This window comes from Cyrtonyx montezumae, unplaced genomic scaffold (assembly GCF_038088225.1).
Source record: "Cyrtonyx montezumae isolate F1298 unplaced genomic scaffold, pur_monq_1.0 scaffold_6, whole genome shotgun sequence".
In the NCBI taxonomy this organism is placed as follows: domain Eukaryota; kingdom Metazoa; phylum Chordata; class Aves; order Galliformes; family Odontophoridae; genus Cyrtonyx; species Cyrtonyx montezumae.
The window spans coordinates 7,293,131-7,308,313 of NW_027072067.1; the positions used below are offsets into that span (position 1 = coordinate 7,293,131).

The 15,183-nt window shown below is 53.9% G+C and overlaps 1 protein-coding gene across 1 annotated transcript; it reads right to left on the reverse strand.

The window, feature by feature from the left end:
- Positions 1-656: 656 nt before the first annotated feature.
- Positions 657-3,122, reverse strand: BARX1 (BARX homeobox 1). The gene is made up of 4 exons (XM_065749430.1): positions 2,656-3,122; positions 1,343-1,631; positions 1,162-1,246; positions 657-940 (listed from the first exon to the last, which is right to left on the reverse strand). The coding sequence occupies exons 1-4, from the start codon at positions 2,858-2,860 to the stop codon at positions 776-778; spliced, it is 744 nt and encodes a 247-aa protein (XP_065605502.1). The 5' UTR covers positions 2,861-3,122; the 3' UTR covers positions 657-775.
- Positions 3,123-15,183: the final 12,061 nt, after the last annotated feature.

The following is a 15,183-nucleotide window of genomic DNA, read 5'->3' on the forward strand; positions in this document are numbered from 1 at the left end:
AAAATTAAAGATACGATAAAACAGTGCCACGGTTCCTCGCTACGTCGCCGCAATGAGCGCAGAGCCGCGGGGTCGGCGGCGGTGGAAGTTCTCCGCTCCCTGTGCCCGCAGGCACAATGCGGCCCCAACCACGTTTTCACAAAGCGGCATTAGGATGCGGCGCCCCATCTCCGTCGCCTCTTAGACGGCAATGCCGCATTTCTTAGGGGAAAAAAAAAAAAAAAAAAAAGCCATCGTCTCACCTCCCCGAGCGGAGCCGAGGCCAGGCCCCGGGCGGTCCACGCGAACGAGAGAAAACAAAACAAACAAACAAACAAAAACCCGACAACACCGAAAAAAATAAGTAAATAAATACGGAGAAACAATTAAAAAGAAGATAAAATTAAAAAGAAGATAAAAAGCATTACGTTACTCAGAGCCATAGTCCATAAAATACTTTATTGAAATAAAGTAAATATCTTCGCATTAATAAAACCGAACGTAAAATGCAGTTTTCGAGTAACTGGGGGCACCACAGGGTTTCACGCTGCGAGCGATGCCGAAGGCGGACCCGGTGTCCCCCAGCCACCGCGCACCGCGGGTCTCGGGCAGGAGCCGAGCCGTGAACAGAGCGCTCCGGCGGCCCCACCGCCCTCCCCCCCCACCCCCGTCCTCTGCCGCCCGGGCCGCTGCGTTGCGGGGTTCCTCCCGCCCGGGGCAGCGCGCTCCGGGGCCCGGCACGGCGCTGGGGGTCCCCGCACTCTCGGGGCGGCGGCGGTGGGGCCGGGTCGTGCCCTCACTCCTCCTGGCTGACCTCAGCCGGCGAGCCCAGGCTCTCTGGAGGTTTCTCGGCGTCGCGGGCGCGCTCCTGCTCCGAGAGCTGCTCGCTGCTGGGGATGGAGTTCTTCTTGGGGCGGCCCTTGGGTTTGGTGGGGGACTCCAGGCCGCCCCCCTGCAGCACCTGCGGGGCGGGGAGGGCACAGGGACACCCGCGTAAAGCAGCGCTCCGCGGCCCCGGCGGGGGAAGGTCCCCGCTGCCCGAGCGTACTGCGCGGGATCGGGAAGGCTCGGGCACAGGAACCCGTGTGCTGTGGATGCGTGGAGCACGGACATACACGTATATCAATCATTTATATATTATATATACTTTTTTCCCCGTGAGGGCCCGGCGCTGGCACTTACTATTTTCTTCCATTTCATGCGCCTGTTCTGGTACCAGGTTTTCACCTGGAGCTGGCTGAGCCCCAGCGATTCGGCCAGGTCTATTCTGCGGGCAGGAGAGAGGCGGTGAGACCCGGCCCTGCCAGCGGCTCTCCTCCTCCTCCTCTCTCCAGACGATGCCCCCGTGCAGCCCCACCGGTACCTGTCGGGCGTCGAGAGGTACTTCTGCTTCTCGAAGCGCTTCTCCAGCCCCATGAGCTGCAGCTCTGTGAAGACGGTGCGGCTGCGGCGGCCCTTCTTGGCCTTACTGCCCGGCTCGGGGCCGCCCGGCTCCAGCTTGCCGCGGAGGTGCAGCTCCAGCGGGAGGTGGGGCGAGGCGGGGCCGCCCTGCAGCCCCGAGCCGGCGGCCAGCAGAGCCGAGCCCAGCCCCGAGCAGCCCAGGGGAGCCAGCGGGAACTTGAAGACGGCTGCCGGCTCCGCCTTCAGCACGGCTGCGGGAGAAAGCGGCCGTGAGAGCCGGGCGGCCCCGGGAGCTCCTCGGAACGGGCTCCGTGCACGGCCCCGGGCCCTTCTCCCGCTGCCGTCGCGGGGTCACGCCGTGCCCTGCAGCCGGCGGCAGAAGGTCGCCCAGCGATACTGACATCACGCGCAGAAACCTTTTGGGAGCATTTAGGCGCTGGTGCCGCCTGACAGATTCAAACGCTGCCGGGCCCGCGGCCGCGCCGTCAGACTCACGCTCGGCCCCGACGTACGGCCGCGCGGGGCCCAACCGAGCGCCCCGGACCCCCGCACCGAGTGAGCGGATCCCACCGCCCTACGCAGCACCGCGACCGCTCTCCGAACTATTAGCACAGCTCAGGAGCTTCGAAAACACAGGCGGGCCCGGCCCGACGCAGGCACACGGACACACACCCAGAGCCTGGTGTGGGCCGGCATTTCGGACCGTTATCTAAAATAATCGTGAATCCTAAGTGTTCTAATACATGCACTCCCCCGCTACGGGGATCGGTGCTCTTCTGTTTTCTCTTTTAAGAGGAAAAGAAGAATTTGGGATCCTCCTCGTCCGCTTCTACAGAGAAATGAGCGGCACCTCCGCAGATGAGGACGGTTTTGGAAGAGAAAGCATTCGCGATCGCACGTCGAATACTCGCGTCAAAATGAAAGTGTAAAATAAAATAAATCAACCAACCAACAAAAACACTTATTAAAAAAAAACCCACAGCATTGAATCTGCCCTTAAATATCCTACCCTGCGCCGGTAGATTTTGCACCACGTCCCGACACCGCACAGCACACACTCTCTAGCCCCCATCTCTCCGTACCCGCCGGGCCCCGCTCCGCGCACAGCACCGCTCCCCACGGCCCCACTGCCGCCCACACCCCACGGACGCGTCCCTGTCCCCGCAGCCCGCCCGGAGCGCCGCGGCGGAATTCCCGAGCTCTCCTCCCGCAGGAGCGGCCTCACACGCGTCGGGAGCCGCGGCCCCACTCCCATCCTGCCCCGGCGGGACGTACCGAGGTGGTTGTGGTAGGGCCGCGCCGAGAGCAGCGCCTGCACCCCGAACTTGAGCAGCTCCCCGGACGGAGCCGCGCCCTTGGCGTCGGGGGGGTCGGTGAGGATCTCCTCAATCATGAAACTGCGGTAGCGGTGCGAGCGGTGGTCGGGAAAAGCTTCGGCCGGGAAGTAGTGCGCGGCCCCCAGTTCCAGCGGGTGCTGCATCCTCGCCGTCGCCCGGGCCGAGCCGAGCCGAGCCGAGCCCGGCCGCCGGGCCCTAACGCAGCCCCCCGGCCGCAGGGAGCCGGGCAGCGGGGGCTCTGCCCATCGCCCCTACCCCGCCCTACCCCTGGGCAGGGCCCGGCACGGCCCCCACCCCCGCTCCGGCTCCGGCTCCGCGAGAGCGTCTCGGGACCGCCCCGAGCGTCGCCGGCCCGCGGCCGTTCCGCCGCACGCACGCACGGGGCGCGGCACGGGGCAGCACCTCCCCAACCCGGCCAAGCCCGGCGGGCAGCGGCCCTATTATACGGCCCCGGGGGCTGCAGCGGGCGGGGGAGGGCGCGGGAGGGGCCGCGGAGGAAGGAAGGGGCCGGGGTAGGCGAGTACCTGGAAGCGGGAGGTTACGGCGCAGTATTTGATCCGCTGCCATATAAAGCAAATGGGTCCCGAGGCGGGCAGCGGGCAGGCACACACCCAACCGAGCGAAGCTCCGGAGCAGCCGTGCCCCCTCCCCTATACGGCAGGGGGCTCCTGGCACCGCCCGCCACCTGCCCGCCCCCTCCCCGCTCCCCCCGGGCACGGCACCGCTCGGCCCCGGGCAGCGCAGCGTCCCGCGGGGTGCGGAGGGGCCCCGGGCTCGGCCGCGTTCCCATGGGGAGCTAAGAGCAATTGGTCGGGAAAAAGAAACAAAGCGCAGCGCGGAGCGGAGCGCTTCACCCGGCGTTTAGAGCCGCGGGGTGAACGTTCCACTCGGCACTGCGGGGTTCGTTTCGTTCCCCCCCAGCCCGTGCTGGGCCGGGCCGGACACGGCGGGTCACCGTGCCCTGTCGTTCCGCGGTGCCGTTCTGCAACAGCCGGGTTGTCTCAGCTGCCCGATGCTGCGTCCCGCACTGATTTCCCCATAACTAGCGCCGTGTGCTCACTGCAGCTGGCACGAAGCGGTTCTGCTCTGTTTTTCTGTTTTCTCCGGGTCTCGTCAATTTAAAACGATGCTCTAAAACCCGTGAGAGGGCTTTGGGGACATCCTATTCCCTTCCCCTGCGGGGTCCCGAGAGCCTTCGCCCGTTTTCGTGCCAGTTCCTAAAGGCCGAGGCGGAGGAGGCCCCGGGTGTCACGGGGATAAATAACGGGAGGGGTACATAGGGGGCGAAGTGGGGAGAATTAGGGTCACACTGGAGCAGACAGACATCGCCACACCGCACTACTGAACACCGTCACCCCGAGAGCAGAGCGCCCGCAGCCCCTCCCGCCGAGCATACGCATAAAATTTAAAATATAACAAAACTTGTGGACACGGCAAAGACGTGTCCCCCTCCGCCCCCATCTCCGGGCACAGCACCGACCCGGGGACGCGTCCCAGCGCGCAGAACCGCTTCCGACAATTCGACGACACGACACGGCCGAGGGTCGGGGCCGCAGCCGCGTGGGATCGGTGCGGAGCTGCGATGCTGCTCTGCGGGATGGACGGGGGCTCTCACCCTCCGGCTGCGCCCTCGGACAACGGTTTAAAACCGTTGCAATGCGAATCTCACCTCTAAAAGTACATGGGTTGGTGTATATGTCCGTGTAACTGTTTTGAATCGTGACGGAAATAACGGTTTAATTCACAAAATCCGCGCGCTGATTTCGCACCTCCTGCGCAGTTCTGGGCCGGGGGATGCGATCCTCCGCCGCTTCCCACACTGCCCCGTCCCGGGGGGACGCGCTGAGTACTGTGCCCCTTTCGGCAGCGATGGGGCGAACGAGCGCAGCCTCGAATTACGCGCACTTCGTTTTCCATCTACTGGGAGGGAAGCGCCGTGATCTTCTGAAATAGAAAACGCTCCGCATTTAGCGGGTGTTTGCTTTGTTTGCACCAGGCAAAGCGTTTATCGAGCCGTTAGGAACGCGGGGTATTCCTAAAGACACCTCACTGTCAGCAACTGCTTTCTGTTTTTTAACCAAAACGTTCGCACTCGTTTTGAGACCCGTCCGTCTCGACCACAGCACACTTCACTGCCCTCCGTCGCTCACTGTCGCACCGCGGATGTTCCGAGGGCTGCGGGGGGAATCGGGTCCCCGCGGTTCCGCATCGCTCCCGGAGCTGCGGGCGGTGAAGTCCCGTTTTGACGGGAAAAAGAGATTGGTCGATTTATCCACTTTTTCCCCGTTCAGTTCCCATCGCGTTTCTCAAAGCGGAGCGACCGTAACACGAAAAATAACCCACGAGAAACTCTCTCCCGTTGCGATACTTCAGGAAACGCCCTACGTGCAACGAGGAAAGCGATTTTTGTGCAGAAAGGGCGACGAGAAGATAAGGATTAGATAGAAGTAAATAGACACAGATAGATTAGAGAGAGAGATAGTTATGCACGTAGATATAAAGATATAGATATGGAGAGAGAGAGAGGGAGAGAGATAGGGATAGAGAGAGTGATAGATAGATAAGATATAAAGACCCCATCGTTCCACTCCGCCCTCGCACATCCCCGCACCACCGTCCCCATCCCCGCGGCCTCGGAGCTCTGCGGGCCCCGGCGCTGCTTTCTGCTGGCACTCGGCGTCCAGGAAATCCGCAAAGCGGTGGGAAGAAAGTGGAAGCCGTGACATCACGCGGGGCAGGAGGGTGAGGGAGCGGCTCCGTCCGAGCAGCGCTCGGGGAGCTCAGCGCTGACACGCGGACCCCAAAACGATGCCCGCGGCCACGCGGCCCGGCTGTCCCCTCCTCACAGCTTCGGGCACGGGGTGCGGAGCTGTGCCCCGCACCGAGGCACGTTCCCGCTCCGCCGCTCCGGACCTCGTTCCCTCCAAACCCTCCGAACGGATGGAAACCATCCCCGCAGCTGCCGCTGTCCGGAGAGACGCGTGCCCGTACCGAGCGCTGCTCTCCGTGCAACCGATGCGCTGCGGAGCGCCAGAAGAGCACGCACAGTGAGCAGGACACGCTGCGGAAAAGTGGTGAGCCTCTCTTTTCTTTCTTCCTTTTTTTTTTTTTTTAATTTTCTTTCCATTTTTTTCTTTTTAAATAGAATTTTTGGAAGCGTAGAGTTCTGTTTTTGTTTTGTTGTTGTTTTCCTTTTGTGGTTTTGCCTTATTTTTTTAATTTTATTTTTTTTTAGTTTCTTTTTTCCCTCTTTCACAGAGCAGGGGGGGGCAATGCTCGGAAGCACAAACCCGCATCGAGCGCCGGCAGAGGCAGCGCTGGGGCTGGGACAGCACTTCCAGGCACTCCCCCTCTGTGCACCGAGCACTGGGGTGACACAGGGCTCCATGGGCTCAGCAGCTCGCTCACCTGCCCCAGACAGTGTCACGTCTGTCAAAGGGCCACGGTTGTGCTCTCCCCTGCTCATATTGCTTGCAGAACTCTCTTCCACTCATCTCCATCTGGACCTGCGATCAAAGCCGAGAAAACGAGTGAACCAAAAGAAACAGCGGTGTCATGTGCATAGCTCGGGGCAGCCTCCTGCGCTGCCCTGCCCTGGGGCTCGTAGAGGAGCACGTGCAGTTCCGGGGCACTGTCCATGCTGATGCTGACATGGCACTGACATGGTGCTGGTACAGCATTCCACACCCGGCTCTCCACCTGTCACACACAAGACCAGAGTGTGGCTTTGATGCACAGCTCCAACACGTGGAAATGCCTCTGAGCCCCTCGGTGATGTGATGGGGAGCACAGGCAAAATCCCCCAGCGTGGGGCTTCAGGAGGGCTGTACTGTGCTTCCAGCCACAGCCAAACCCCTCATGGCATTGCCACAGCCATGTATGGGCACAGGGTCACGAGCAGAGCTGCAGGTGGTGTGTGTGCTCTGCAATGGCCGGGCACGAACACACCGTGAGCCATAGGCAGGTGCACCAGAACAGTAAATACAGCCCATCTGAATCCACAGCTATGGCTGTACTGCTCATTTCTAGATACTAAACTAGCCCCAGGCAGGAGCTGTCCTTACCACCCCGCTGTTAAATTCAAGCAAGCCTCATGTCAGCTGCACAATTAGAGATGCCCTCCCTGATGTGCCCTCCCTGATGCCATATCTTCCCCCGTGCTATGAACACACGATGTGTGCTGGGGCCTGCTGGTTTCAGCTCTCGGCCCTGTCACACCTGGCTGTGGCTTTATGGAGCTGCAGGGAGGTGCTGCAGTCATTTAACACCATAATGGCTAATTGAAACTTTATTTCTAAAATAACACCATGTTTTATACATATTAAAATCATATTAAATCTGACTTGCCAGCCTCTCCTGAGCACCACTACAGCCAGTTAAAAACCCCATTAAGAGCGAATTAAATAGCAAAACTTTCTATAGCAGGCACACGATATAAAACAATTAAGTGATGGCAGCTCTTTTCTGTTAGCTTATTTCTCCACCTTTTGATTTCTATGCAAATCTCATTTCAAACTGTGTCCCAAAGCCACTGTAGTGCCCCCCCAGCAAAGCAGGGGCAGAATCTTTCCCCACTGCCATAGAACCGAATGGGCTGAAGCTGCAGTGTGCTCACTGTGTGCTAAAGAAAATCACACCAATGAGAAACACCTGAAGAAAAGTTCCCAAACTGAACACCCAGGTGTCCACAGATGGTTCCCGCTCAGTGGGCCACCACCAGCCCAGGGCACATCCACAGGGAGCTTTGCCAGCAGAAGGTGATGGGAACTGGGGATCCCAGGCACAGCACATAGAAAGTGAGGGTGATTTACTACCTTGAGATAGAATAATGTTTCTGGAATAAAACTGTGCTGCGTGGATTAGGATTTCCTGTATGCTGTTTACATTCCGAAAAGCCTGTATCTGTTTTAATCTCTGTAGTTTGGCTGAGATTCAGCGGATGCTTAAAAACGTAACTTTTGCTGTAGGAGTCTTGGTCACAAGGGAGCAGGACCTGGGCTCAAGGGAACCTGATTTTCAGGCGGGACAGCAGGCAGCAGAGTGCACTGGCTTGCCATAGGTGGGTGCGTGGGGGGTTGTGCCTTTCCTATGGCAGGGAGCCTCTGATTATAGCAGTACGTGTGGGCTGCCCAGAGCCATCCTGGGGCTGTAAGGCCAAGCTGAGCGAAACAACCTCAGTCACGGAGGGGTGCAATATGATGAAGGCTGGTTTCTTTTTGCTTGCTCCACATTCTGGGGTGCAGAACCACAGCTCTGCATTCTAGGAGAGGACTAGCAGCAGTGCAGGGTAGAGCCAGCCTGGAGAGAAGCGATGTTCCTGCGGTGCTAAGGGGAAGGCTGATGGCTCCGTCTGCATTCTGTGAGTGCAAACATCGCCGGCATCAGCGCAGTGCCACCACCTCGGGCCAAATGAGAGCTGACTTCCGCACTGTCTGCTCTGCAGCCTGACGTCCGATACGGCACATTTCTATCTACCACATTCAGAGCAGAACTGTAAACCCATATATGGACACGACCGCTTAAGAAGTTTAAACAGTTCTGCTTTTCCGTACGTGTATTATGACACTTCCAAATTTTGGGGTTTTTTTTGGACGAAATTCCACGAGCCGAGAGCGATCTGAGCCGCAGATGGGCTCGCTTAGCACAGCTCTGGGCCTTACCCGCCGGCTTCTTCCTTTCTTCCCTCCGGCTCCTGCTCACCAAGCGGGGCAGGGAGCTCGAGCGGCACCGCGGTGGGGTTGGGGCTGCGGATGGGGATGGCAATGGGGCCGGGTCCGTGGCTCCGGGCCGGTGGATCTCGGGCCGCGGGTGCCCTCTGCCGGGCCGCCCCCGCCGCAGCGACAGCATCCCCGGTGCACCGCGCTGCAAAGTGAAGCGTGGCAGTGTAGGACCGCCTCACCCGAATCTTTCCACCAGTTTTCATAAGGTAATCAGGGCCTCACCTCACTTAAAAAAAAGAAAAAAAAAAAAGAGCGGTGAAATGCAGCTTGTCCACTTCGAACCCGAAATGAATTCCAACAAAATACTGTTTTTTGGGTATCTGGGTTTTTTTGTTTGTTTGTTTATTTATTTATTGCTAAGTTTGCAAAGTTTTGGTTCGAAACAAGGAAGATCTACTTAGTATATTTCAATGAATGGCAACACGAGGACACAAAAGCTGAGGTTGCAGCAACGTCACTAATTAAGGAGGATCATTGTTTCAGAGAAGGTTTAGATGTCTTTGGCCTATGCGAGTCAGACCGTTGAGATGCTGGCATCAACAGACCAACAGCAGCAGTCTCCTGAGACCCTCCAGTGCCAATGAAACTCCTGTTTAATCTCAGAGATGCCACGGAAGAACCAGGGTGCACATAGGAGCACCTCCTCAAATCCATGCTGCTGATCCCTCTTCCTGCAGCTCACCAACTGCTTCCTGCTGGAGCTACAAGTTGTATTCAAGCAGCACGCTCTTTCCAACTTCTCTTCCTCACCTCCCATCAACCATCAACTCCTACTTCTGACTCCCAAGGCTCCTTGAGATCTCTGTCCACCCCTGAGGCATTCCCAGGGTGCTCACACATCGAACTGAGAAAGCAATTTCCTAGGCCCATTGCTCTTACAAAGCTTGGGTACGCTCCCCCCTTTTCCTAAATCCACACCATATGCTCCAGCCATGCTCTCTGATGATACTTCATTTGATTCCAAGGCAGGAAGCTGATCAGCACTGTCAGGATTGGGCCCAAGGACTCCAAAAGATCTCCCAGCTCACCCTTGGCCAAGCACCACTCCCAACACAGCCTTGTGCCTGCAGGCAAATGGCACGGACCCATGATGATCCTTTGTTTTCTCCTGACCCCTCATTTGTCACCCTGCCAGGCCTCCATTGGGACAGCACCAGCCCAGCTGCACAGAAGGGTTCCCTTTCCAACACCTTGCAGAAAGAGCTGACTGCAGAGTGCCAACCATACTCAGAGCTGCTTCTCCTTCCAGTTCATGCTGAGCTCCTAAGCAAAAAGCAAACAACAGCCATCAAAACCCACGCTCCTGGGAACCAAATCACTCTACAGACGTTTCCTTATCTTTTTGACCAAGCCCAAGTTCCCTCAGTCTCCTCTCAGGCTGCTTGCTGCTGAGGGACCCAATGAGTGGGAAACAGCTTCCAGCTTTCCTCTCTGAACAACCGGCCTTTGAGTTTGAAAGGATAGCTGTCCTCCAGCAAGCTATGGAAGAGCCTCTCAGTTTGACGTTTTTATAAACATCAACCTTTTTATCCTCAGTGTTTGTTGTTGGAGGAAATCCCTTCTAGTTCTTACGCATGTATAACATATAAAACAATTGAATTAATACCATATGAGGGTAGAGGGGTGAAAAGTTACGTCTACAGCCAAAATAGTTCAGAAAAACTGTACAGTTGAGGTTCAAGATTGCCTACAGTGACTTTGAATTTTGTTTAGACATTGGCGTTAATATTTCGTATGGATTATGTGCAGATTACAACAGTATGTGCTGTGTGCTGTGTAATTTATGAACTATTAAACTTAATTCTTGTGCTTTGGGGCTGTGAGTTATAACTGATCAGAATCTAAACTACCACCAAATGGAAGACTTTCTCTTTTTCTTGATTAATGTAAAACTCCTTTGGGTTGGCAGGGTGAGGAAAACCCAAGGCTGAACACTTGCATACCCATCCTCAGCAAGCTGATAGCTTGTTTTAGAAATGTTAATATCTTTGATGTTCTTCATGTGTATAATGTAGTGGTGGAGTTCCCAGTAGGGCCATACTGGCTTTAGTGCTGTATGTGAGAGGAAAGAAAAGAGACTGAGGGCGGCAGTGGGGAAATGCTTTCGTTCCTCCGAACTACTGAGGAAGGGCTGATGGTTCAAAATAAATTCACAAAATCTGCAGGTAGCCCCGCTGCACTGACAACAAGTCTGCAGGGTCCTCAAAAACAGAGCTATAGCTTCCTGGCTGTGGTGGTTTGGGGTGTTTTTAAACTTAGCTTGATTGGACACAGACCTGGCCGTGACAGCAGGGAGCTTGGGGAAGACCAAGCCTTAATGCTCCCCTGCTTCTCTATGAACTACGAAAGCCTCAAGGCTGCCGCATCACAGCTCTTACATGCCAAGACACCTGATGCCAGGCTGCTCCAGACAAGCTTTCTATAGAAGCACTTTGAGCTCTGCCTGTTTATGGGCAGCCTAACCAGAGCCTTCCTGTGCCTGCACTCTGCAGCAAGCAGCACCTGCCTGAGGGCTCCCACCAAAGGTTCCAGCAGTGCAGGAAATCCCTGCTGGCTTACTTGGGCTCTTGTGAACTATATTTTTCACTCCCATGCAGGGAATTTACAAAGCAGATTTTAAACCAACAGCCTTACAGGGGAGAAAGAAGGAATCCCTATCAAAGAATACACCTGGAAATCCTGAGCACTAAACTGGAGCTACAAAGTGGCAGGCGGAGGTGGCCCCCACAGCCCTCCTCAGCCCTGTCTCACCCATCTATTGTCAGGGCTCAGAGAACAACCAAGGTTTGGCCAGATCGGTCTTTTGTTCCTCGTGGATATTCAGCATCTGGGGCTCTATCCAGCAGCTGAAACACCATAAGGACTTCTACAAATTACACTCTTTGATAAACTATATTTCACTTTGACACATTTTAATGTTTACAAGGTTTACTTGGGAGATGAAACAAAAGTTAATTATATCAATTGATATGTCAAGAAAATGGATGGATTTGATATCCCCTCCAGATGGACTTCCTTTGCCTGGCAGCACGCACAGCACATCTTACAGGAGGAGACAGAGTGCGTTAGGAAGGCACATCCCAGCCATCAGACTGACACTTCTTTATTATAGTGTATTTATTTTTTATCACATGCTTTGACAGAAGTCTCATAAAGTGTTATGCTCCTTCTGTAGGGTCAAAGTCTGGTGACCTTCCATGATTTTAGAGAGAAGGAACATAATTTTAGAGGGCATGTTTATTTTTTCTGTAAACAGTCTGTTTTCTATGCCAAGAGAACGGTTTTTCTGGACGTACTTAGATGACAGCTCAATTTCACTGGCTCACCCTCCTGACAAAGTCTCTCCTGCCAAGTGGTTTTGATCACAGTCTGGCAAGCAACACCATATTAATAGAAGAGCTGAGCAAATAACCTCCAAAAAACTGCTGTTACTTTTTTAAACTTCTTTTTACTGCTTGCATAATATCCCTGAATCAAATGTGGTTTCCTCGAGCTTTGAAGCACTCTAATTTTTATAAAGAAAAAGGAAATCCACGGAGTCAGAAGGGCTGCTTGCAGAACAGTTAGCAGTTACAAAGCAGGCCCATCTCCCCGTGCCTTAGGAAATGAGTGGCTGAGCCCTTCCTGCACATCTGCACGTGGCTGTCAGTTGAAGCCTGGACACACAGCTTGCAGCTCTGATCGTTCCAACACAGTGCTCATGGAAGAGGGCAATAAGAACACAGCAGAAGCAAACCTGTTCTAAAATAAAGCCCTCCAGCAGCACTTCCATATCCACATGACAGCTGCCTCTGCCCTCTGCATATCCAGCTCCAGGAGTACCAATGGATTTGTAGAATCATGGAATCATTTGAGTTGGAAGGGATTCCTAAAGGACACCTGATCCAACTCCTCCACACTGAACAGGGACACCCACAGCTCCATCAGGTGCTCAGAGCCCATGCAACCTGACCTTGGGCATCTGCAGGGACGAGGCACTCATCACCTCTCTGGGCAACCTGTGTCTGTGCTTCACCACCTTTATCGTGATACCCCTTTCCTTACACCAATTCAGAATCTCCCCAGTGAGAATTCTTCCTATGAATACCCACAATTCCCTCTGTCAAAGCCTAATCCTCAGGTCTCTCTGGGTTCTGTTCAGTGCCTTAAAGACCATTAACACAAAGCTTCATGTCTCCAGCCCAGTCTTCCTGATCTACCTTTCTTGCTTTCCTACACAAACCTTGGGACAGGTTGCTCTGTTTTGGCAACTAAAACGTGCACAGACTCATTGCCCGACTCTGCTCCTCAGCTATCCCAGGTGATTTGTTAAAAAGTAATTCCTTCTTCTTTGTGCTTGTTCTTTCTTTCCAGGGGAAAAAAAAATCACTCCTTTAATCCCTACTCTTTCAACATTTCCCTTCAGAAGCAGCCATTTCACTGTGCAAACATGTTTTCATTAGAAAGAAAACTATTATCTAGTTATTAATTATTTCTAATACAAATAGCTGCTTTACTGCACTCAGAGTCCCTCAGCAGGCATTGATTTTAAGAAACTGATCACATTTGTACAGGGGTGATTGAGAACAGTCACTGAGCATCACAAGGGTTATGGCATTTATCCCTTGTGGGTCCACCAATCCAAGCTAATGTGGATGCCATAGAAAACCGCTTTCAATTGAAAACTAATAATGTCAAAAAAGGATTAAAACAACAAAAAAAAAAACCACCAAAAAACTGTAGACTCAAAAGCTTCAATCATCCAAAAATCATGCCTAGAATGAACTATGCCTCGCTTAAAATATTTCTTTCTAATGCTCAAGGGAGAGTGGTAGGAGAATATGGTTTAAATTAGCTCCCTGCAAACTTACAGCTGCTACGGTATCCTATTAAAATTTATTTCCTTCCATTGTGGCTCACATTAAGTTGCACCTATAGGGTTGCAAGCAACTTCAGCCACTGTAGACTTCAAAAATGAAAAGTACTTCAGCATTTGTTTTAGAAGCTCCCGGGGTTACACACTGATGAACGATGAAAGCAGATGATTAAAATAAAGAGCAGGTCCCACCTTCACCTACTGCAGCAGCAACTCTTTGATGACATTTTGGATGGGGAACACACTGTGCCACGAGGGGCAGTGAGGGTCTCAGCACTCTTACTATCTGTATCCCAATTTGGGAATTAATTCACTGCAGCTGAAGCTGTAGACTTTGGCTGCTGATGTTCTGAATTGTTGTCACCCTGCTCTGGTCCAGCCTGAAATTGGAACCAAACCCAGATAAAACCAAGTGAAAGGACAAGAAAGTGCGAGAGAGAACTGTATTGCTGCACTTGTCCTTCTCTGAAACCAAACCCAGCCGGAGGGGTTCCCACTCTCACAGCAGCACACATCCTGGGACAGGAGGATGCCAGGAGGCAGTGGGAAGCAAAGAGGTGAGCAGGCCCCAGCAAAACACTCAGTCAGTTCCTAAAAGATCCAATTGCTTCAAAGGATCCACTCTCCAAACTAACAACAGCATTGCCACATTCCGCTGAAGGTTCCTCCAACCTCAGAAACAGCCTCTCCTGTTATTTTTTCTTGCTATTCTGCTATTTTTTCTTCTCCTATGGCATTGTTTCGCTGCATCTGCTGAATACCCTTTGCAGAATTTGTTCCTTTCCCACAACACTGATGTTCACTGCGAACAAGAGAGATGTTGTCCAGTGCATGATGGGCCTGCATAAACACTGCAAATGAAAGGCTTGCAGTGAGAGCCTAAATCATCTTTGTAGACACTGCTTACGCTGGAAAAGGACACTGCTATGGTAAGCAAGTGGGACTTGAGAAAACAAGAGGAATAACGCACTTAAACCCAGCGCTTGCACAAGAGGAGCAGGAGCTACTTGGATGCTGAAACCATGGTACAAGTTTGAAAGGTCCTGTGTTCCTCACGGTGCCTTACTCCCTAGATTAATCAGGTACAGTTTTCACCAGCCACCTGCAGGCTTCGGATTGGAAAGTGCTCAGCATGTCTGGCCAACAAAGACGCTTTGTACTGGCAGAACATGAGATCAAGGTGCAAAACACCACAGGTGGACCTGCAAGACATGTATGAACTGGAACAGCCCAGATGCACGCTGTTCGTTTGCCACAAGGTGGCATGTGCTGATCTGCAATAAGTTTCAGCCCGGTGAGCTTCCTAAGACCTAAGGGAGCAAAGCCCGTGTTTATTTCCACGGCATGCCGCTGCGGTTGTATCCTCAGAACAAAACAAGGGAAACTTCATGCTCTCTTCTATGAATTTTATGAACTTCATATGCTCTTTCTAACGCACGCAGAAGGTTTATCTGTGTAATTATGCGAGCACAAATTTGGGAGCAGATATCCCACGGCTCCCAGCCGTGCCCAGCGTGCCAGCACGAGGCTCCTCCTCCAGGGCTGCCCGCGCCAGCGCTCCTGCTGAGAAGGGACTCGAAACTGACCGCGAGAGACTTCACAGCACAGCTTTGCTGCCGTCCAGCCAGGTACTGCTTATTAGCAGTGCCAGGAAGCACCGGGGACGTTCCCACCTTAAGTGCTTCAGAGATGACACGATTCACAGTCCGATCGATTACCCGCAAGACAGCTAACACAGACACGCCTATCTCAGGTGCTGATTCATTCCACGGTCTCTTGCACTGGCCGGTACCGTTTCAGCATCATGGCAGTCCATGCAGCAGTTTTCCTTCATCCAGCACTCCTCCTCGCTCTCCCTCTGGACGACCTCGCTACGCCCGCAACCGCTCTC